Consider the following 24,034-nt stretch of genomic DNA (forward strand, 5'->3'; position numbering starts at 1 on the left):
GAGGGGAGCAGAGGAAACGGCCCGCAGAGTACTAAAGGGACAAAGAGCCCCTGCTTCACATGCCATCCTTAAGACAGGTTGGAAACCTCAGCGTCCTCAAAAGACTGTGCTGACTGTCCTCCGTCTGTCAGAGTAAGTCCTTTCACTTTGGAGACAGCCTCCCTCCCTCCTGCTGTCCGACTGGATGTTGTTTGGCACGTGCATGAATGTGTGAAACTTTGAGATATCACACTTTGTTCAGACTGAGTTTTTCCTAATGTGTTCTCTTCGGAAACTTAAAAACCTGGCAGGATTTATATTTGCATGTTCTGTCTCTTTTATATTCATTGAAAATGTATTTTATATCAAGTGTTTTTTTCTTTTTCCCTATTTATGTGTCGAAGCGCGCTGGGGTTTGCTGTATCAGAACACGAACTACAGTCCTGCTAGTAACTTTTATCATGCATGCTAACTCTGGTGATGACAGTAGACAGCTGTGCTAAGGACCCTTCAACACCTACCGATTTTGTAGTCGATCTTTCTTCTCTGTGGTCAGGGCTTAATATCTCTTTAGTGGCATTGTAAAGCGCTTTGGGTGCCTTGAAAAGCGCTATATAAATCCAATCCATTATTTATCGGTGACTAATTCAGATGAACAACAGACAGCACAAGAGCCCTGATTTTGCATGAAAAAGCAATAAAAGAATGTAGGATTTGAGAATTCCTATTTTATAAAGGGCAAGCAGTATTTAATTATTGTTTGATCCTAAATTTTCTTTGCAACTACACGTTTTAAGCTTTGCACGACACAGCATATTATGTAAAAATGTCCATTCACCACCTTTCTGGGACCACAAGTTTTAACTGTTAAGAGTAGATTCTTCTATAACATATGGGTGTGTCTACAGAAGTGTTGCCTATGACATGCAATATGTAGAAGTATTTATTTAGAAGTATTGTTTACTCATGGATTTTGTATTAAATTTTGTATTAAATACAAAATCCATGAGTATAGTAAAGCGCTATACAAATACAGGCCATTTACCATTCTAAATACACCATAATTGTACACGTGCTGGTTGGAGTATAGTTTGTGCACGCACAGCTGTTCAGAAATTCACTCAGACTCTGACTGACTGATTTAAAACCATTACAGTGCGCTTTTTCACTCCCTTGGTTTAATAAAGTACAAGACTGAATACCGAAAAGCCAAATTAAAGTGTCTCCGTACTCATGCTGAACCTATGTTCATTTCACGGGGAGATTGACCAGATGTTTCCGTATCGCAAAACATATGCTTCACAGTCTGATAATTTATAGGCTGTGTACTCCAGAGGAGGTTTTTCAAGTCTGAAGTTTGTTTGGTTACCATGACGTCAACACAGGAATCCCCCCCCTGCTCCCAAATCCCCTCCCAAATCTCCTCCCAAATCTCCTCCCTTGCTATTCAGAACAGGATGATGTGAAGGTGTCCTAACGTTCCCTCTCCTCCATCCCTCCCTTTACTCCCTCAGGGCTCATTGTCCCAACATTGAGACATTCATGGTTTGCCATGAAATAATGATGCACATGGAGTCAACTTTCTTTGTGAATACAGATTCAGAGAGTTTACCTTGGCCTCCAGGCACAGATCAGCAGATAAATAAGATGGGCAGCCCCCTCCCTGGAGGAGCCCACATTTGCTCTCCATTAGGCTGTCAGACAATGGAGAGAGAAATTCTTGCCACCTAACCTATGTTCGTTCCCAGATTTTCCCCAAATTTCCCTTTTTTTGGCAGTCGTGTCCATACGTTTGCTTAATATACTGTGAAATTGTGGTCATTTTTTTTTACTATATTTGTGGTTGCAAAGTTTCTAGTGTCAGTTCTCTTGAAGCCTGATATGAGAGCCAAACCAAGCTCAGCATTTTATACAGATACCGCTTACTCTCAAATAAACTGAACTACCACATGCCACAAATGACTGTCTTCCTCAGCCTGTCTTCAGATAACTCTCCAGGTTAAATCCTTGGAATCGAGAAAAGCCACTTATAAAAATGCCAAAAACACACTTTATTGCAGTGTTATACAGCCGATGGTCACAGTTCTTTGTCTCTTTGTATCTCTCTTTAGGGTATTAATCTTTTCCCTCATCATTCTGCATCATGCTGCGCCTGGCTGTTTTCTGGTGTCTCCTTTACACCTTGCTGGTGCCATCCAGCACCCAGTCAGACTCTAACCAGCCTGTGATCCAGCTACGTCTAGCCGGGGAGAAGAAGAAACACTACGAGGGTCGGGTTGAAGTCTTTTACAATGGAGAGTGGGGGACGGTGTGCGATGATGACTTCTCCATCTATGCTGCCCAAGTGGTATGCAGAGAGCTGGGCTTCACGGGTGCCGAGTCCTGGTTGCCCTCAGCCAAGTACGGAAAAGGGGAAGGTAAGAAAAAAACGCACTAAGTTAATGAGATGCTTGTTAGTCACCAGGACAACCATCTACAACTTCATCTAATCAAAACCCTCCAAAGTTCGACTTCAGATTGGTGCAGAAAGTGAGGTGCAAGTTATAGTGAAATAATCTGAGCATCCCTGGGCTACTCAACCACATCTACTCAGAAATAACCTATCACTACATGCAGTTTCATAATTTCCATGAAAGACAGGTTTCCCCTTGTCTAAATGCTTATACCCTGAGGTACTGGTTTTCCCATCAGAGAAGAACTGAGACACACCAATCAGTTCAGAGCACTGGAAGAAGGAAAGACTGGAAAGATTTGGAGCATTAACCAGACGTAATCTCATCTCCTCTTTTATAGCCTTTTGTATCTTATGATTTCCACCATAGCAGTAAAAATACTAACAAGATTCCCAGCTCTGTAAATGTGTTAGCTGCTGGAGGTGAATGTATGTTGGTAGCTCTAAATGAACTCTTATTAAAGAACTCTTATTAAAGAGTTCATTTAGAGCTGCCAAAGCATGTCTTCACTCAGTGAGCCACTTCAACAGTTAGGTTAACTTTTCACAGCATTGCTGTCATTATGGAAATTTCAATTCAAGTGTTTTGCAGTTTTATGCATATACTATTATATACCTATAGTGTTTTATAGGAAGCATTTAACAAATAGTTTGTACTATATAGCTGTGTGTGCATCCTGTGTGAAGCAGTTGTTTGGGCTCCATTTTAGCAGTGGTTTGCTATATAAAGATGATGTCCTCTGGGACTTGGCTTTGGGAAGGGTGTGCCCCTCAAATGTTTTACAAACTCAGTGAAATGGCAGTTATGAATAGGAAAGCTGCAAATTATATTTTGCACTGATATAAAAAGTTGCACAATCTGAAATAAAATGATCTTTGTGTTGGTCAAAAAGAGAAGGGGGTCCCTGTTTTCCTGAGTGGATGTCAAATTTGCAGTGGAATCACTTTAAAAAGACGTGTTCTCACATGTGTTTATATGGAAACTAGCTTTATCTGTTTTTTTTTTGTTTTTTTTGGTGGAGACAGATGGCTATAAAAGTGATCAAGAGGATTTCAAATTTCCCATCGTGATGACTAATGCGCTGTTGAAAGCAACCAAATGTTTCCAGTTGAAGACATAACAGCAGAACAGTTATAAGGACATCCTACTTGGATGAGCGTTTTTCCTGCAAGGATGCAAATCATATCCCCAGCTGCTGTTGCACAAATGCTGTTTGCAATCCCAGTGTGCCCCCCCTCCTCCTCCCCGCCCCCCAAAAAAGGGGGAAAAAGAAAGTGTGCAAATGTTACAAAGGTTTTGGCTATGATTTAAATTTTCTACAAAATTCATTTAATCCATGTTATGCAAATCCCTTTAGGTTTGTTTTGAGCTCTTTGGCCATGATATTGACATAAAGTGCTAATAAAGGCTTAATTTATACATTTATAGCCCCATGTAGACTGTCCTCTCTGTTTTTTTCAGTGCTTGTTAAATCCCCATAGAGCCTGCAAATGATGTTCCTACCAATGCAGTCTAGGCTTAGAACAGCTGGCAATGCTGAGTATTTGCTTAGATAAAGGTGTGCTGAGACTGAGCGGGTTCTCCCTCTGCTGTATTGCAGAACCAGAGTGCTTGGCTCTTATTATAACGATGATCCAGGGGTAATCACTTCTCTGCCAGGAGGAAGCTACGTGACCATTATATCCAGTCACTTTCTTGGTATGATCAGGATGTTCCCTTGCAACATGTTGAGACTGCCAGAATAATGAGTTGGTGGTTTCCCTCACGGCTGATTCAGAACAGCCAGCTGGACAACAGATGATTCCCTTCAGCCATGACAACATTTATTAGGCAGGTTTTTGGCTGAAAAAATGCACCAGGTTATGTCAGAGACCAAACACATCTCCACGTGAGCAGGTTTACTGTGTCTACGGCTAGACTTCAGTGTACATGCTAGAACAGAAGCCAATAGGGCATGATTTACAACGCCTGTCAGGGTATAACATTTAAGACATTCTTTCATTTGCATTTTTTTTAAATGAGGTTGACCCATGTGAGGGAAAGCTAGTGAAAACTCAGGGTTAGGAGAAATTGTGGCTCAGGATGAAGCAGACATAATAGTTGCAAACAGTCAGAGTATAACAACATTTTCTAAAACAAATAATGATTTTGTTATGATTGATTGTTTGTATATTAATTGGTTGGAAAAACAGTTAATGATTAGGTGAACAAAATATGAAAGCCAAGACGAATGGCAGATAATCTTTTGTACTTGCTGCAGTATACACATATAGTATGTATGTTAAAGGGAAAATATAGTGTTATTGTTTAATATTTTTTATAAATGTACTTAAAAAAATGATCTTGACTGTGCACCATTGTCTGCTCAACTGCGATACTCTTATATGTGCTGCAGACACGGCTGACAGTATTGTTGACAATTTAGTTGGAACTGCTCTTTTGGACTAATTATGTGATGACACCATTTCTAAATACCGCCAAGCATCTTTCTCTGTGTTCTGATCTGTTAAAGATTTTCACATCAGCCTGTCACAAGATAATGTTGGCCTGTGATAAGCTGAATACTTGTTTTTTATAAAAAAATAAATAAAATTCCTTCAAAAGCACCGTCATCCCTACCATCCAAGAAAAGCCATCGTGGGCAAAGTGAATCAACATCTGAACACACATCCATTTGTGTGTTTCTGTTTCTGTTTGTTCCAGGTCGTATCTGGCTAGACAACGTGCACTGCACAGGTAGCGAAAAGAGTCTGGCTCATTGTGAGTCCAATGGCTTCGGAGTATCCGACTGCAAACATTCAGAAGATGTCGGCGTGGTGTGCAGTTCGAAGCGCATTCCAGGATTCAAGTTCATTCGGAACCAGGCCAACAGCCAGGAGGTAGGACCAACATATTGACAATCAAAATACATGCATATGGTACAATTGCAGTACAATTAATATGTGCATATTTGCATAAAATCTTTCACAAATGTTAAAAAAGGCTAGTGTAACTTGATTGCAGTATCACTAACACTTTGGTAGAATGCACACATGGTTAAAGCACAGACATGAAACCTGAAATGATGTTCTGCATCAGTTCAGGTTACATCAGGTTAGGCTTGGGATGAAAGAAAACCTTATCATAATTTATTGCTTCAAATGGCTCCAAGTTCCTTTTTTAAAGCAGCTGAACTGTTGAAAGAAGGTGTAACATAATATTAAAAAGGTTTAAGAAGCTAAAGAATATACGACGCTTACTTATTGGTGTAGCGTTGTTTTTTTAAATGATTAGTAACAACTAATTACAATCTAAGAACAAATATATACGTTTTTCATTTGAATTTTAAAATAGTAACAGGTAAATCCCCATGTTTCAAACACTGTGTTATACTGTGATTATTCTAAGCAAACACCAACTTCCAAATGCCTTATTTGAAGAGTTTGGATTAAAAGGATACACTGAGGTAAGCCCTTCTGTGCAAGAAGTCACGTCTGCTATGGCATCATGCAACTGAAATGATCCATGAGTAAGCTAAAATATTTAGCTGTCTGTTCCATGTTATACTAATGACTTTGTCAGGACACTATTAGTCTATTACTGCCCACACCAGACCCCCACTCTGCACACTGAGATTGCAAAGATGACTCAGACGCCGAGAAGTCCTTCCAGCCTGGCTGCTGAAAATGCCTCAGTACTGGATGGAAAGTCAGTGTGGGCTTGTGCATGTGACAGGAGAAAGGGAGGGCGATTATTAGAGGAAAGCATTCCTTCAGCCTGTCTGAAAGCAACTTCCTTTTAATAATGAGGTTTCCCTATTTAAGACCACACTGATAGAGATGAGTTTTATTTGGCAGTCTTTAATTAGTGCTTTACGTTCTTTGCAACTAGACAGAGTACAGTTTCTTTGTTTGCTCACACTACGTGTGGGGTGGTAGACTTGGCTGCATTACAGGACTCTGTACAGCAGCCAGAACAGGGACTGTATTTTTCACCGGATTTAGTTGCGATAACACGCCCGAGGATAGCATCTTAAGTCCTTCTTTGTTTTGTTAATGTCTAGTCCAGTCATGTAAGAGGGCTGAAAGTAGAAGAAAGGTGAAACTGAAATGTTTAATTATGGACTGTTGAACCTTACAACAGTAACAATACTCTTATTTATATAAGTTTTATATATAAGCACAACATCTTGTTTATTGTGTGTCTTGTGTATTTAGGGCCTCTGGGGTGTTGCTTTAGTTCAGTCCCCACCCTCTAAGTGTTTCCTTGGTTTGGCTGAAGCCTTTTAAGTCACAGGAGAGAGGAATGGGAAAAAGGTGTAGCTACACCTCTGAACTATACTTGAACTGACACTAGCAAAGAGCAGCACTGTTCCTGAAATCTGTTTATTCACAGCATGAATTGACATTCTGTGTTCAATGTGGAAATTCTAAGTAAGGGCCAATGAAGCACGGTGTTCTTTATAACTATGTGGATGCTATGAAGAATATTTCCTTCAAAATGACGAACACTCGTCTGAAATGTGAAGAGTTTCCTAGGACATTACATCTCCTTTTATAAACACTGTTTTGGTGCTGTGCCTGCTGATTTTTAAATAATTTAAGTGAGCGTGAATCACTAGCATCACTACATCACTAGCACTGCAAGCAATGTCTTGATTTATAAAATTAAATAGTGCATCTCTACAGTGCACAAATTTGCCACAGACATTAATAATATTGTCTTTGTGAGGAAAAAATCCTGAGATTGCGTTTCACTTTATCAAAAATGTCTCTCTCTCTATCAAGTCCTGCTTTGACCACAAATAATAGTATGTGTCCTGCTGCTGGCATGGGTTGCCCAGTTAGTATTTTTGCAGTGTCAGTCAAAAACATAAAATCCTAAAAGTAGCATTTACAAAATATCAAGTAACATTGCTGAAAAACAGCTTGACAGTCCAAACTCAGTTAACCTCAAATATTCCCAAGCTCTGATTTGTGGAAGCCGGGACCACTTTGCTGCAGTCTGCCAGTGCAACCATTCTCAGCTGGTTATGTAATGCTCCTGAAACAATAACACAACAAACATTCCACTGTGACTGAATCATTATAATATTAATTATTTTAGCATGCAGCACATAATGCACATACACACACAATAACTGTTTTATTGTGCATGATGGATACTTTTGCTTTTGTCTGTCTAACCCAACACAGCCAGTTTACTACTAGCATGTGTTTGTTTCACACACGGATGGAACATCCTGGCAGAAGAGATCTTTCTAACAGTACAGTGGTTACAAGCAGAAGACTTTGTTTAATCTGTAGTTAGTAGTGATAATTACACAAGCTTTGCCAGGTTCAGGTTTTTATGTGGGAATGGGACAGTACAGATCGTGATGGCTCATACGAAGACATTTATAGGTTCATGACATTGGCATAACTTTGTGCTGAACATTGGGGCGGGTCAAGATGTCTGTCTAAATAAATAAATCTGGGTAAATTCCCAGATGATTAAACATGCAACTATTTTGCTGGTAATAACTGAAATGAGTAAAGAAAATCAACAGCCTATTTATGCAAGATAATTTATAATTTTATTGGAGGGGTTATATTGGTTGGGTTTAATTATTGGGGGAGTCATAACCCCCCTAACCCCCCTGGAAATTATGCCCCTGGTTCATGGTAAGGATTCATAGGAGTCATTGCAGGATGTTCTTTACTTTGTGTTTTCCAAGAAGTTGGCACTACTGTGTACTTGGTACATAATCATGCAGACTTTCACTGCCGAAAAGGAAAATCCAATGCAAATGTACGTAAGATGGATTTGGTTTTATATGTATCTTTTTCTAAGTAGTTTTCACATAAAGAAATCGCACACCACTGCTTGCAGAACATGATTATAAACAGATTCTACTCTATGGTCCAGCGAGCAGAGATTAACTTCTAACTTCCTGAAAAGAAGGAGTAAAAGCAGCTGTAGTTGACCAATAGACTATTCATCATGTTTACTTCAAACAAACACTTTCATCAAGAATCAACACCCAGCCTTTCTAATCACAGAATGCAGCACTTAAAAACCTTCCGCTCTTTTACACAAGTAACAAGGGTAGAGGTTGCACTTCACTCCATCAGATGAGATGGGGCTGGCTCATGAGAATTTCAGTTATTCACACAGTCTGCTGTAGGACAAAAAGAAGGAAACCCGAGCCAAAGTAGGATAAGCCTATTTGGGATGATGTATAGCAGAGGCTTTTGAGGAGATGAGTGATCAACGGGAGAAAAGGTCGATGCCTGTCAGAAGGCTGAAGTCAGTCTCTCTCTAGCAGATAGAACTGTGCAAGACATTTAACACATGTTCAGCAGCTGGAGCCTCATTTCAGTCCTGGGTTGCACAGCTCCCAAGTTCTGATTTTTATTTTTTTATTCTTGAACTTCACGTGCACATTTCGCTGACTCATGTGAGCCTCTTGTTTGAATGTACCACAATCTAAGTGTCTGTTTTGTAAAGTTTACACAAATGAGATTGTTCTGAAACAAGCTGTGAAACAGTCGTGAAAGCGTGTTTATTCTAAGATAAACTTGCCAGCTGTAGATTCGTTAAGTGAAAACACACAGAGTGGATCGGCTCTTCTGATTTGACTCTGTCAAAGATAGCAAGTAAATATGTTTGCTACTGAATGTTTTTTTTATTATATTAAAGCACTTTGACTGGAGTTTATTAGTATAGTTCCACAGTCAATCAAATGCTTGTGTTTCATTTCCTATATTTTATATTCAGCACAGACACCTGTAAGCATGTGTTTTGGTTCTGAGATTGGGGGGGGGGTTGTTCTTTTTTCCTATCGCAGTGGGAGAAGTGTACTCTAATAGGTATTCCAGATGCAGTGACCACTGAAACTCACTCTCTTTCTTTCCCCACACACACACACTCACTATAGTCAGTCAGACAGAAGGGGGGCCAATGAGGCAGAAAGTTAGGTGGGGCAGATGTAAAAGTCGTTTCAAAGAGCCGTACTGTTCCTTTGCTTTTTCAACTAAACTTTGGCTGATTAGCATTCATACTTGCTGTGTACCGTTGGGCGGGGCAGGCGGGGGATGAGTTGGGCACGTGTAGATGAACGTGCAGCAGGATCTGGAAAGCTGATTGAAGTGAAAGAAGTGCACAGTAGTGGAAGCATTAGTCACCGGCTAGACCACACGCTCATGTCCACACATTTACATTCTGAGAGGGGACCCAGTCAGAAAAACAGTCTGCTTTCCAGCTGGAAATAGTTCAGTAATGGACAGAGCTCACTTCACAGACTAGCACCGAATAGATCTGAAGGAAGGATGTTCACTTTTTTCAGTTGTTACTTACAAGCCAAAAAAACCCTATATGAATTATTATTTTTGGATTTTAAAAAAAGCTGTAGAATGAGTAAATCATTACAGGAAGTTGGGAAATGAGATGAGGTAACCTTGTAGAAATGCTCGTATTAACCTCAATGTAATGTAGGAGGAAAAGCTTTCACCCAGTACCTATTTGGACTGGTCTGTTTGTCACGTCACACTGATTCAGATAAAATCAAAATATAAATCCTTCTGAGCACTTCAGGAATATGTTGACACTTTAGGAAATATACTTATTTGTTTTCTTCGTTGTTGTTGTTTCCTGTTTTTCTTTGATTTTCTGGAAAGAATTACATAAAAATTACTGAAAAGTGAAAAGTTTGAGACAACTAATGGAAATAAACAAAATCATCTACAGTTCTTTAAAAAAATTTGCCAGTCTCTGAAGCACATCGTATTCTTAGTTAGATACAAACCATGCTCTTAAACAGATCCAAAACTGGCTGTAGGCTTTGAACTGACTGCTGGCAACATCCTCATATTTACCACACCAGTGGTATTGATCTTCTCGCTTAACTGCTTGTATTAAAGTATTTCCCTCTGTATATTTTAGTGATTCTGTATTTTCTTCTGTTGTAATGGGATAATGCATTTTTGTAGCTGTGTAACTCATAACAGTTTGTCTTATTCCAACACAGGAGCTGAAATTTATTTATGTATTTATTTCTGACTCTCTTTGAAAAAGTGCTCAAATGTGGCCAGTGTATCGAGTTGGGCCTAGGCCAAACAGGATTATGCTAAGTTAGGGGGACGCCCAGACTGATCCCAGCTGTGCATATCTGTCCTTTTCTCTTCAGCGCACACTTTCAGAAGGCCAGTTTCCTGCCTCTGAACCAAATGCAACAATGGTCAGATGTGTCTTAATAACATCATATCTGAGTGATTTTTCTTACTATTTATTTATTTGGCTATTTATTTATTGAACTTGATCTTTTTTGTTTTTGTTGTGGCACGTTCTTTTATTTTCTTTGTTTATTATGAATTAAAAAACAATCTAAAATCCTATGATTACATTTTAATTGGAGAGAGACAGCTGCGTGATCATAGTCATGTCTCCTCACCTTCCCCTGCTAGACACGGAAAACACTCTGTCATGCTATGGCCAGCAGGAATCTTCTCATGAAAGAGTGGTTTTTACCCACTCTAACCACTGCGGTCAGAGGGAGGACCAGGGTCACTGCTGAAGCAGTGTTAGTGGAGGCTCCTCCTTCCCTGCAAGACCCTGAAGCCTTGAACATTCCCTGAGGCTGACGCCATCTCAGGAAACCACCCTGTGGGCAAACATTTGATATTCTGGGAGACATGCCTGAATGTTGGGGTTTTTCAATGTTGAAGAAACTGGCTGTTATAAAATTACTGAGTTCAGCATACCACAGAGCAGCTCAGAGTTTTGGCTCTTTTTGGCACCCTCGGTGCAACTTCGCACTCAGTCAGGAACAAACGGCAGCACTTGGCTCATGGAGAGAAATGAAGGAAGGCAGAGTTATTAGGTAGCTGCTAAAGCCCTTAGGTCAAAGGGTACCATTCTTTGCTGTATCGGCACACATGATGCTAATTGTGAGCACCGGTGGCCTTCACTCTGACCGGCATTTACAGCCCTCAGTAGATAGCTTTGGGCTATTCTGCACATTCTCCAACCTCACTCTCTTCACTCGCCCTATCTTCTGTCTTTAGCCTTAACTTGCTTAAAATTGAATTTTACAAAATATCATGGATTACATGGATTTTAAACTTTTTGTTTCACTGCTTCCCATTTTCTGATACTTCTGCAGTCATACTTGCTTTGTATCGCACGCAAGTATGTTCATATCTTATGAGATATGAGATGTGAGGTCTTTTAAAAATACATTTGACCTACATTCCTTCCAGATTTGGCCAAAGGGAAAAGATTTGTATGTATCCCTTTGTGCTCTGCTTGTTTCATCTTTGCTCCTGACAGAGAATAGTGACATTGATAAAAGACCCAGCAGCTTGTCACGTATGAACTATTCCCTTTCAGCGCTTTTTCTGAGGAAATCCAAACACTATTTGCCAGTTTTGACAAAACTATGAATTGAAGTGTGTGCCTCACACAAGTCATTCTGTTGACAGACAGTGATCTCAGAGCCTTGTGATGTTTTGAATAACTGCTAATACCTGATGCATTTCTCATGTCAAGGGGGGACTTGACTCCACTTCTAGACCCATAAGCAGACAGAGTTAAAGCCATCTGTTGGTCTGAGTTTAACTTAGACCTTAACATTATGGTGCATTTGCAGAGACACTAGTTTTTCTCCCCATTGTCTGTGTGTCAGTGAAACAGAATTCACTCTTGATGGTGGGGTGGTGAAGAGGCTTATGCAAAAATATCATTATGCAAGTTGATGGGAACTTTATATAATAAATAGAAAATATAAGCTAAGCTTGCCAATATGTGCGAATCCAAGTCTGGGCAATTAATGTTCCCAAGGGGCCACAATTAGAGCCTAATTGTTACATCTACTCTTTCTTGTTTTGTTTTGTTTTTTGTTTGTTTTTTGTGGCCTATTGGGAAAAGTAATTGCCCACCCCTATCCATCTACAATAGACCACAGCCATCTGTTACAAATTTATTAGAAATTCTGGAAAACTTGCAATATTCAATTGAATAAAAAGTCATACTGTAGTCAGAGGTCATTTTTTTCCACTGGACTAAAAGTATAATACTCTGTGTTTTTACATGTGTTATATACAGGAGAGCATGAAACATTATCTCTGTTCTGTTTGTCAGGGCTTGACGGTACAGGTGGAAGAGGTGAGAATCAGGGCCACATATTCTCACAGAAAAAGGATTCCCATTACTGAGGGATTTCTGGAGGTAAAAGACGGAGGCAAGTGGAGGCAGATCTGCAATGAGGATTGGAACCAGATGAATAGCAGGGTCATCTGTGGCATGCAGGGCTTCCCTGGGGAGAAACGCTTCAATACCAGACCCTACAAGTGAGTAATGTTGCTGGGGTCAGCATTAGGGTTTAAACAATTTCAACTAGATGTAATGAAAAAACTTCACTTGAGTTAAACATTTAACATTTAGTCTGGCTAAATACAGCGCAGGTTATTGCGGCGCTACATATGAATCCTTTCAATTTCACACTGGTGTAAAACATCAAACCAGATATTCTTATAGGCTAAACAATCCATTTATAAACTATATCATATTTTCTGGCAGGAAACATAAAACTTTATTACTGCCTAGTTTACTTAAGAATGTTTAGCCTGATGTTATGAAACGTTACATAATAACCAGGTTTGTTTACTGTGGCCGTCACTCACGCCTTCATCCATTTTCTACCAGAGTAAACACACTCGGGCCTGTAGATTCCTGACAAGAAGCCAAACACCACTAGAGGAAGCTTTGGCATATGCAGGATGAGTGCAGTACATTATGAAACAGTGGCTCTTCTGGCTCTATCTTTTCTGCCTCTGTGGTTTTATCACAAAGCTTTTCAAGTGTCACAGGCAACATGCAGTCTGACACAACGGAATACAGATGTTTTGTAGCTGCTGCACATGAGAAAGCAATCACAAGAGCAAATCTCTCTCCCAGTCTGTGAGCTGGCATCTAAAGCCAAAAAATCAGTGAAATCGAGACCTGAAAGACACAAGAATATATTTACAAGTACTGCCGAGCAGGTCTGCAACTGTATTTTCTCATTGATGTTTCTGGGTAAGGATATCAATGATCTGGTAAGATCAAAGCAAAGAAGGTGGCGTTCATTCAAAGAAAATCATGATCATTTAATTTGATAGTAATGCATTTCAACCAAAGGAAATATATGGAAAATGAAACCAACGTTTAACTTTGTTTATTACTTGAGATCATAAAGCTGATGTGGTTGTAAAACATGTGATTCTGCTGTGGTTTCACATGATTCACTCTCTCAATCTAAATTTGGCATCACTTTAAAAGACTGTGTATTGCCCTCATGTTCATACCAACTTGAATTTAAATTTAAATTTCTAAACAAGGTTTAAGGACTAAAAGGTTGTAAATAAAGCTCCTGCTGGTTTCACTACATGGTATGCTGCTTCAGGGTCCACTCTTGTTGGCTTCTTCAGTGACCCCTAGTTGATTACCTCCATTCAAGTTTGGGGTCATAGGAATGTTAAGGTATTTTCACAATACTCCCATTGTGCTTCACAGCAAAAAGGAAAAGACTGCTGAATTCCTCTCACTAAAAAATAAAAATGTCCATTCCCCAAAACAGCTGCTTATGATTTTAGTAATGTGTAAGAAAGAATGGTGAAATCTTTTATTTGTCTTTTAATATGAAAGAAGTGATGTGTGACTATATAGTTCTCCCAATCCAACTTTAAGCTTTTAAGCAGTATGACAGAACACAGCAATAGTAGTGAATATAAATATAAATATTGACTATAATTATCCCATAGTCTGGGGTCTACTAAAGGCAGGGAGTGGACCTGTAATGAAGGACTTGGTAAACAGAGGTTTGAACTGAAAAACAAAAGCAGAACGACACCGGAACGTGGAACAAACAAGCAGACTAACTACAAACTGAACAGAAGCTAAACTAACAAACAGACAAAAGTAACACCCACAATAAGGGAGAACACGACAACGAGCAGAGGGCGATGCAGACAGCGAATACACGGGAGGGTGATTACAGGAGTGGAGACAAATGGGAACACAGCTCAACAAAAGCAAAACTAACGAGACAGGAGAAGCTGAACCAAACATCAAACACACGAGACAAGAGATTATCAAAGCAAAACAGCAAGTAACACTCGCACACAGACTCAGACTAAGACACGTGAACTTGACACTGGAACGGATATTAAGGAGATATGACGGACTGGGAAGACCAAGGATGAAACACAGAGAAAAACATGGGAACATGACTGGAAATTGGAGGTAAACAAATACTGGGGAAAAGAGGACAGGACACAGAGATGAGACAGTGACGACTGGACATGGAGGAGAACAAACAACAAACCGTAAATTAAGAACTATAAACAACAAAGTCAGATGCACTAAAAGAATACAACAATCAAAGAGTCCAGAGCAACCTCAAAAGCTGAGTCCAAGACCCAGGACCATAACAATAATGAAGTTCCTTTCCCTGGAAAGTTACAAATCTGTTACTTTTGGCATCAACTAATACCAGTGGTTGGAAAAATGTTGGCATGTGTCATTCTTCAACCAAAGAGGGGAATAAATATGAAGTGTTTTCTAAGACTGTTCGTAAATCATGCAAAATTGCCCAAAATTTGACATTATATGTTGTAATAGTTTGTTTTACTTTATGATTCTTTCTCAGATTGCTGGCCAGCCGTCGAAAGAAGAACTACTGGGGCTTCTCTATCAACTGCACAGGCAACGAGGCTGACCTTTCTGATTGTAAACTGGGCCGAGAGATAGAGAAGAAAGGCAACAGCACCTGTGGAAAGGGCATGCCTGTAGTGGTCAGCTGTGTGCCTGGACGGGTCTTTGCTCCTAGCGTCAGCATCGGGTTCAGAAAAGCCTACAGGGTGGAGGTTAGTCAGGTTAAACACACTATACAAAGTCTTAGTTTCAAAAGTCAACATTCATTCTTGATGTGTGTATGGTGCATATTACATTACTTGCTTTTTAACAAGGTACAAAAATTGGCCTTGGTTGGATTGTAAAAGGAAAGACATCTTCATACTGATCTACGTTCATGACACTGTCTATTATAAACTCTACAAAGAGAAAAGATTTGTCTGTGGGACATCATGTGGCATAAAAAAGGGTAGTGTTTAGTTGGTTTTCTTAGACTAAGTAGTAGTACATGGAGTATTTCTTATATACACGTCACTACATAACTACCATACATAATTAAATAACTACACCATAACTACACCTCGTTATGGACATGAATGTCTTGGTAATTTACGGCTATTAATGTTAGCTTGTTTTGTCCAATCCAAAACGAGTTTTGACGTGTGTTTGGGCTCATTGTCCTGTTGGAGCGCCCACTTTTTTAGCCATCTAGCTGTTGTTGGAGGTAGTCTAATACATTCCCAGAGGATGAGGCTACCACCACAATGCTTTGCAGATGGTACAGTGTTCTTAGGTTTGAAAGCCTAACCTTTAATCACATCAGCTTCATATTTTTTGAAGGTTAATCGCTTCTGGAAGACTTCCTTGCAGGACAAAAATCATAAACTTTACTTAGGTTTTGTTTATGTTGTCACATGTCTCTGTCTGTGGTTGAAATTTGTCATCTTTGGCATGTTTACACTGCATTATAAGACACACAAACATTTCTTGTTTGTCTACATAGTTCAGTATTCACATAGAAGTCCAGTAATGGATTACAACATTTACTGGGTATTAATAGCCAATCAACCATCGTGTTGCTTCACTGGATGCTGAGATCATTAAGAAGGTCTAGTTTTGTAAACTTTTCAGGCTCACTCTTAGTGTTTTCAAGCTAAAAAAATAAATAAATGAATTCATCCAATCATCCATTAAACTGTTTTAGTTTTCTTCCAAAATGTAATAACAATTATAATCCTTAAGGTCATTCTCTGTAAGATATCCACTAATTTTAGCTTTTTTATTGTACTGTTTCCATAGCAACCCCTAGTACGTCTAAGAGGTGGTGCCATGATAGGTGAGGGGCGAGTGGAAGTCCTGAAGAATGGAGAGTGGGGAACAGTGTGCGACGACAACTGGAACATTCGCACTGCCACCGTGGTGTGTCGAGAGCTGGGGTTCGGCAGCGCCAAAGAGGCCCTGACTGGCGCCCGAATGGGACAAGGTACTCACAGATCTGTCACTAGCATATTATTGATGCATATAGTGGTACACAACTATAGTTGTAGGTATAGAATACTTTTCTTTTCTTTTTTTAAATGGTATTACTCAGCAAGAGCCCAAATACAGCCTGACCAGACCTCATTCCCAGCTGTGAAAATGAAAGGTGTGGGACTCGGGACTGGAGACCTTCCACCTTAAATCTGATCAGTCTGTTTTTTTTCTCACCTCAGTCAGTCTAGACCTTAAGTCAGCACATCAAGGCATTAGGGAATGTATAGAGCAGCACATTCATGTTTATACATTGACCCAAGACCTGATTCTGTGAAATGAAATATACCACAGCCTTATGAGACTCACATGTTCACTGGAACAGTTGCCTTTTTCTCTGCCTGATTCTCATAGCAAAACAGAAACGTGCACAAAATGTTCCAGTACAGAGAACAGCTTTTATGGGTTACAGAAAAGGAATTCTTTGTTGGAGAAAATACGAGGTTATGTGAGGGATCGTTTTTTTTCTTTTGTTTTTTTATGAGCTGACCACTGGATCCAAAGATGGCACCACACACTCTTGAAATACCTTGTTGTGTTTGTTTTCAGAAGTCAACAAAGTGGACTAAACAAGCATGTTGGTAGAAAAGAAGAATTTCTGGATGTCATATTTACTTTTTTCAGCTGGTAGAGGATTTCGCTCTTTGTGTAGCAGTTTTGTGTTATGCATTGATGGGCTTAATAATTTCTAAATGTATCCTATTTTGTAATTTTTTAAATGCATGTTATTATAAAATAGATTTCACGGATTATAGTCATTTGTCAAACCTTAATATTGGCTGCATGGTTACAATGGCACTGTGTTCCTGCTGTTCCACTAAATTATACCTCTCTATTGGCTCCCTGTCACTATTTTGCAAGCTTATATCACATTCCTGCTCAATCTCACGGGAAGAGTAGCAGCATAAAGTTAGCACTCACATGTTATTGTGGAAACTGCGCCACATGGAGAGAGAATTTGTATTTTTTACAGGCCTTACGTGTCTCATTTTCATTTGACATAGGCGACTGCTTGTTTCCTTTGCAGTATAAGTACATATCTTTGGACAGACAAAACACTCTGGTAGGTAAGACAGCTGCTGTTTTAGTCTGTAGTAGTTGGCAGTAAAAGCTTGTGTTTCCTGCGGCTCTAGTTCCCAAAAAGTTATGATGCCGTTTAAAGCAGAATGCAATTTGAACCATAGATTTAAACTGAAGAAGTGCAAAGAAAACATGTCAACTGTTTCACTTGAGAATTTTATTGCTTTATTAAAAAAAAATATTATTTTAAATTAGCAGCAAAATGTAAATTAAAAAAAAAACAGAATAGAGGCATGTTTATCGCTGTGTTGCATCACAGGTTTGAACAAGTTCAGGCCTCCTTTATCGTTTCCATCACGTTACATGTCTAAACTGAAATTTAGCACCTGGACTCTTTCTGTTGGGACATGTAATAATACATCTTCATTGTCTTGCTAAAATATTGAAGAACTTCTCTGAAAAAGATGTGAATGTCAGCAAACATTGCTCCATAATCTTTAAGTGTTGTTTAGCATTAATGGAGCCTTCACAGTAAGTGCAGTAAGGTGTCACAAGACCATTACAGATGGTGGCCTTTCCTTTTTCAGTTGTTTTTAGTTTGCCCACAGGACAGTTTTCCACTTGATCTCAGTCCATAATAAATGAGCTTGGACTCAGACAAAGCAAATGCGATTCTGAATCTTTTTCAAGTTCTTTCCTTGCCTGGTAGAATTTAAACTTGCATTTGAAGTGCCATCTAAACACTGGATTTGCTCACATTGTCTTTCGGAAATTCCAAATTCCCACTATAAAACTGGGTCTGTTTTTAATGTTAACGGTCCAAAGAACACAGACATTTAATATTGGTTTTTGGCCTTGCCCCATACAAACAGACATCTCCCCAGAGTGCTTTTTAATGATACTAAGTCCTGCGGTCTTTCACAGACCGGGGACTTATTTTAGTCATGTTGCTAATTAACATCATTAGTGGTGATTTCCCAAGAGTTGTTTTGTTTCTTTGTCTGTTTTGTTTTACATTGCACAGCATGTCACTAAAAGGTTGGGACAGGTACAACAAAACTAAATATTTTCCTGGAATCCTTTTCAATACAAAATTATATTTTTCAAAATACGATCAAAATCCAATGATCTACTATTTTCAGTAAATTCACCCAAACATTTTTGGAAACAGGGTTGTAAAACCATCGTGTAACCCAAATTGATCACATCTTCTGTCCAGTAATCTGAAACTAGCTTTTCTCCTCTGTAATGTACACAATATGAATACCTCAGCAGGGAGTTTATGACAGCAGTACTCTTTGTTAATGTGCCTAATGTGTACCTGCAGGCATTGGACCGGTCCACATGAACGAGGTGGAGTGCTCCGGTTTCGAAAAGTCTCTGACTGAGTGCTACTTCAACCCTAACTCTTTGGGCTGCAGCCATGAGGAAGATGCAGCAGTCAAATGTAATGTTCCTGCCATGGGCTTCCACAATAGAGTGAGTAAACTCTGTCTACCATATAGAACAAAAAACTGTGTGTGTGTAACAGTTCAGGAGATGCCTAAATGTATATATCCCTTCCCTCAGCTTCGGTTAAGTGGCGGCCGTAACCCATATGAGGGCCGTGTGGAGGTCCTGGGGGAGAGAAATGGCTCTTTGGTGTGGGGCACGGTGTGCAGTGACAGCTGGGGGACTATGGAGGCCATGGTAGTGTGCAGACAGCTGGGCTTGGGCTTTGCCAGCAATGCTTTTCAGGTAAGGTCTTCCTTTAAGCCCTCTTACATCCAATCGTTTTTAAAATGAGCTTATCTTTGCAGCACAGACTTTCAGCATGCTCAAAGTCAGTGAATACCATTAACTCTCACTTTAATAAGCTTGAGCTTTATTGATCCCTGAGGGCAAAAGAAAGACATTACTTCCTTACAAACATCAAATGCACACAGTGAGCACAGGAGGGCAGGGAAGCGGTGAGAAGGAGCTTGATTTATTTTGTTTGAAGTTTAGTGGACGCTCCACCAGTAAAGCCCCTGGCATTACTTCCTAGCGTTACTCTTGTCCTGCTTACGTTTCCTTCTTGATTTTTAAAGAAGACCCCAAACTCCCTTTACAATATGATGTGAGAGATGTGTTAAGACCTCTCTTAGGTTTTTTATTTTTCTGTTTAAAAGCATTTCGCATTTGTGGTTTCAAACCTTGTGGAAAGTATGTGTGTGAATCATGGGGAGGTGCATTTATAGCAGCAGGGGGGCTATCTGACTAAAGTGTGCCTATCTATGCCAAGTCATCTAGTCCAGTCCAGGCATTATAATAACATGTCCCCTTTATTACCGAACGCTGTAAGTTATCATTACGTAAGGGTTATCGTGTTAAGAGTAATAGATGACTAACTCTTTGCTATCACAGAGCAGGACCTCTGGCCCTCTAGAGCCTCTTTCCTGTCTGACTTTTAACTGCTTCTCCAGGCAAACCCCACCACCAGATGGAAAAAATGACACTGAGCTTACAGCTATACAGCTTTATGTCTGTCCTTCTCCTCAGCCCACCAGCAAATACTCCCACATCCATATCCCTCAGCTTAATTTACTTCTCATGACTCCTCCACTTCCTGGGTAGATGATGGAAAGTATGAGTTTTCCTAACAGAAGGTTTTCCCTGTGGTCTGCAAAATGTTGTAATAAGGCTGAGTCAGGCGTGAGAGGACACGAGAGCATCTCTCCCTGTGTGGGTACTAGATACTTTGATTAGACTACATTTGGCTTGTGGGATACCTGGTATGGCAAGTCTGAAAATTAAATACAGGAGGACAAATAAGATTATGTTGTTTCCACAACACTTTGAGGAGGCTGATCTGTTTGATTGCAGCTAACAGAAAGAAGTGAGCCCAGCTGTATATGCATAGCTTAGCAGCAGTAAGTTTTGTATAGATTAAACAAACATACAGGACTGTAGTTAGATCCAGGACTGTAGTAGATATGTTGCTGGAGAGTTTTGTTATAGCCAAGCTCTGTTTTTGAACTTTTTAACAGTAACACAGGGGTATCAAGCTTTGCATCAGAGTCTTGCTGCTGTGTAGTGTATAATGTGTTTCCTTTGCTTCTCTTATAACAGGAAACATGGTACTGGCAAGGAGACTCATCAGCTGATGCTGTGGTGATGAGCGGGGTGAGGTGTTCAGGAACTGAGCTGACTCTGGAGCAGTGCCTGCATCACGGGAAACATGTTGTCTGTCCCAAAGGAGGTGGACGCTTTGCTGCTGGGGTCTCTTGTACAATGAGTAAGAAATTGCAGAAAACCATAACATATATATTTAGAACCTTACATGGGTTAGAAGCTATGTTTCTAAAGTATTTATTGTGGAAATTGAAAAATAGTTTGAGGACATTGGTATAATACATGCTGACTGAGGGTTGTGACTGGGTCACTTAAAAAGAATGAAACACTTGTAGTTTTGTAGCTGTTCAATATAAATGTAATAAAAGTTTCAGTGTAAGTTTCTGTGCACCCTCATGCTCTAAATCAGCACGATTCCTTGTTGCTCGCAGCGGCCCCTGACTTGGTCCTGAACGCTCAGGTTGTGGAGCAGACCACATATCTGGAGGACAGACCCATGTATGCTCTGCAGTGTGCCCATGAAGAGCGTTGTCTGTCCGGCAGTGCTGACAAAGCTGACCCTAGCTCCTACCGCCGCCTTCTTCGCTTCTCCTCCCAGATCCACAACAATGGCCAGTCAGACTTCAGACCGCGGGCATCACCTCAGTCGTGGGTCTGGCACGACTGTCACAGGTGACGCATCTGGAACAGATATGTGCAAACGGAAAACTTTTTGCTTTTTCCTGTAAAAATTCAGAGGAAGCCAAACTTATCTGACAGGAAAGCTACTAGATAAAAGTGTAAATGTTACAAACATTTATATTAGTGTGAAATGATTTTTTTTTAATTTTTTTTTATAATCAAGGCATTACCACAGTATGGAAGTTTTCACCCACTATGACTTGATGAGTCTGAACGGCACTAAAGTGGCAGAGGGTCACAAGGCCAGCTTCTGTCTTGAAGACACCTATTGTGATGAGGGTAAATACAGACACTCCTTATATTAGCAAATTATACATTCAAATACAATAATATTTGTAATCTATTGTATGTTGTTTAATTAATGAAAGAAATGAGCTTACTGGGCTATATAAGCGTGACCTCATCACAAAATTTGTAACCTTTTCCTAATCCAGGAATTCAAAAGAGGTACGAGTGTGCAAATTTCGGCGCACAGGGCATCACTGTTGGCTGCTGGGATACCTACAGGCATGACATTGACTGCCAGTGGATCGACATCACAGACGTGAAGCCCGGCGACTACATCTTGCAGGTAAAACGTCTGCTGTGGTTGTCTGGTTGTAGTCCACACGGCACATCTGCTGCTGGAAAGATGTCTCATCTCCAGCCAGCAGAGTCTGCTAGATCAAACAGGCACGAACAGTTTCCACAGCTCTGCATCTGCCTGTTTCTGGCTGTAAGCCCAAGGAGCCTCTGATTGTGGTTCTAAACCAAATGAGCAGGAGTTGGTTAAAGTCAAACTTTTATATTAGAACAAATTTAGTCCAGCATAGATTTATAGTATCTAAGATGAAGGATGAACTCTTTCAGTCTCTTTTGTGCATTATCAGTCATTCTATTATCATCTTATTCTATTGCTGGTCTTTACACTTGTGTTATTTGGTTCTCATAAAAACTAATTAAAGACTTGAAATGTGTCAAGAGAAATGCTTTAACAACCATTGTTTTTCCTTCTTCCAGGTTGTAATTAACCCAAACTATGAGGTCGCGGAATCAGATTACACTAACAACATAATGAAGTGCCGCTCCCGATACGATGGGCATCGGATGTGGACATATAACTGTCATACAGGTAAAAAGGATCTTTTTACCCTCTGCATTAAGGAAAAAAAATTCTTCAGTAAAAAAAAATTAGTGGTGCTTGGGACTGTACTTTAGAAAGGTCTACATTTAAACAAACTCAGTTTAATACTGAGGTTTTCAGCCACAAAGAGTCTGCACCTGAATAGTCTGAGCGTTAAATGCTAACTCCCCTTCTCCTAACCTTATTTGACCATTTATAAAAATAACTGTTCTACTGTATCTGTGTGATGTTTAAGTGCCCAGTTCACAGCAGCATAGTCAGCAGTTTTAACTTTGGGATCGTGCAGGACAGGTCTACATAATAAAAACTTTTCTTATGTCATATAAAATATGACATTAAAACTTGTAGTTTTCCTGTTTTCACAGAATTGTGCAGAATCGTCTTTAGCACCGAAACGACTCAATAGATTTAGATTTAATTGACTCGCAGGCACAGAGGATGATTTCAGAGGAAGCCTCCTTTTTATGTAGAACCTTTACTAAATACAAACTTCGACAGTTTCTCAATGACATTTTGATATTTTACAAACAGGAGATGTTTGATGAGACATCAGTGACAAAAATGGCATTAAAACAAGCCAACATAACATTAGAGGAACAGGTAACACTGAACGTTTCAAAGCTCCCTACCAAAGCTTCCTGTAATGTGAAGAACTTTATACTTTAAGTATTTGTGCGTTAATTACACAGGTAACAATCTATTATTATACAACTTTTAAAAAAAGTGTTTTTTAAAACAGAAATGGAAACTTAAAATCTTAGAATTAAAAAAACAAATAGTGTTTTATCTTATTTATGAAATCTGTTTGTTAGCGGATCTGCATTACTCTTATACACAATGTACTTCTCTGACCAAATCCTGAGATACTTCAAATGAAGTTAAAAAGGAATGAATACTTCTGTAGAATTACACAACAAATTCATCACCTGCATCAGCAGGACAAGACGAGAACAGGGGGAAAAAAACACATCCATCCATCCATGGATCCTTCCAATTAATCTGAAACAAAAAAAAAAAAACCTGCCTGGAAATCAAACACCCTTGAAAGAAATTTCAGGTTCTGAGTCAGCATGCAATAAAATCAAAATAAGCCTCCCATCTGAAATCACTATGATAATTGCATTATTAGTCAGGCTAACAGTGAAAAAGAGGCACCACCGCAGTAATGTACAAAGGTCAGAGGTCAGCTTCAAATACAGCACAGCAGCTCCTGCTCAAAGATCATTCAGGATGGATGATGATGATGGCGGCATGGGCATTAAACTCTCAGGCCTCTTCTTAACTGTGCCTGCTGTGCTGATCAGTCAGGGTGAGCAGTCATCACTCAGCATGGTCACTGACTCAAACATGGCCACTTTTGAGTCTCTTCAGAGAAAGGAAAGGAAGTGAAAGGAGGGCAGACCTCTGCTGGACCTTTTTGTAGAAAACAAAAGGACAAAGTCTGCCTTTAGACAAAAGTTTTACTAATTTAGTGTAAAAAAAAAAATCACAAACTGGATTTTTTTTTTATAGCTGTGCTATCACT

At 39.6% G+C, this 24,034-nt stretch overlaps 2 protein-coding genes across 2 annotated transcripts in view; one reads left to right on the forward strand and one right to left on the reverse strand.

Moving 5' to 3' along the window:
- LOC120731803 (lysyl oxidase homolog 2A-like) overlaps positions 1-24,034 on the forward strand; it is a 25,384-nt gene continuing 1,350 nt past the window's right edge. Inside the window, exons 1-13 of the mRNA XM_040029061.1 lie at positions 1-132; positions 2,091-2,396; positions 5,136-5,311; positions 12,531-12,739; positions 15,079-15,295; positions 16,362-16,545; positions 18,940-19,091; positions 19,182-19,349; positions 20,703-20,868; positions 21,137-21,377; positions 21,550-21,665; positions 21,821-21,957; positions 22,386-22,497. Coding sequence (XP_039884995.1) covers positions 2,123-2,396; positions 5,136-5,311; positions 12,531-12,739; positions 15,079-15,295; positions 16,362-16,545; positions 18,940-19,091; positions 19,182-19,349; positions 20,703-20,868; positions 21,137-21,377; positions 21,550-21,665; positions 21,821-21,957; positions 22,386-22,497 — 2,152 coding nt within the window. The 5' untranslated portion in view covers positions 1-132; positions 2,091-2,122. The remainder of the gene's footprint in view (positions 133-2,090; positions 2,397-5,135; positions 5,312-12,530; positions 12,740-15,078; positions 15,296-16,361; positions 16,546-18,939; positions 19,092-19,181; positions 19,350-20,702; positions 20,869-21,136; positions 21,378-21,549; positions 21,666-21,820; positions 21,958-22,385; positions 22,498-24,034) is intronic.
- The window catches only part of r3hcc1 (R3H domain and coiled-coil containing 1), an 11,143-nt gene continuing 6,564 nt past the window's right edge, over positions 19,456-24,034 (reverse strand). Inside the window, exons 9-10 of the mRNA XM_040029062.1 lie at positions 21,767-23,922; positions 19,456-21,651 (exon numbers count right to left, since the gene is read on the reverse strand). The gene's annotated coding sequence lies outside the window, so the exon portion shown is untranslated. The remainder of the gene's footprint in view (positions 21,652-21,766; positions 23,923-24,034) is intronic.

Source organism: Simochromis diagramma, unplaced genomic scaffold (assembly GCF_900408965.1).
Source record: "Simochromis diagramma unplaced genomic scaffold, fSimDia1.1 OVJJ01000483.1, whole genome shotgun sequence".
In the NCBI taxonomy this organism is placed as follows: Eukaryota; Metazoa; Chordata; class Actinopteri; order Cichliformes; family Cichlidae; genus Simochromis; species Simochromis diagramma.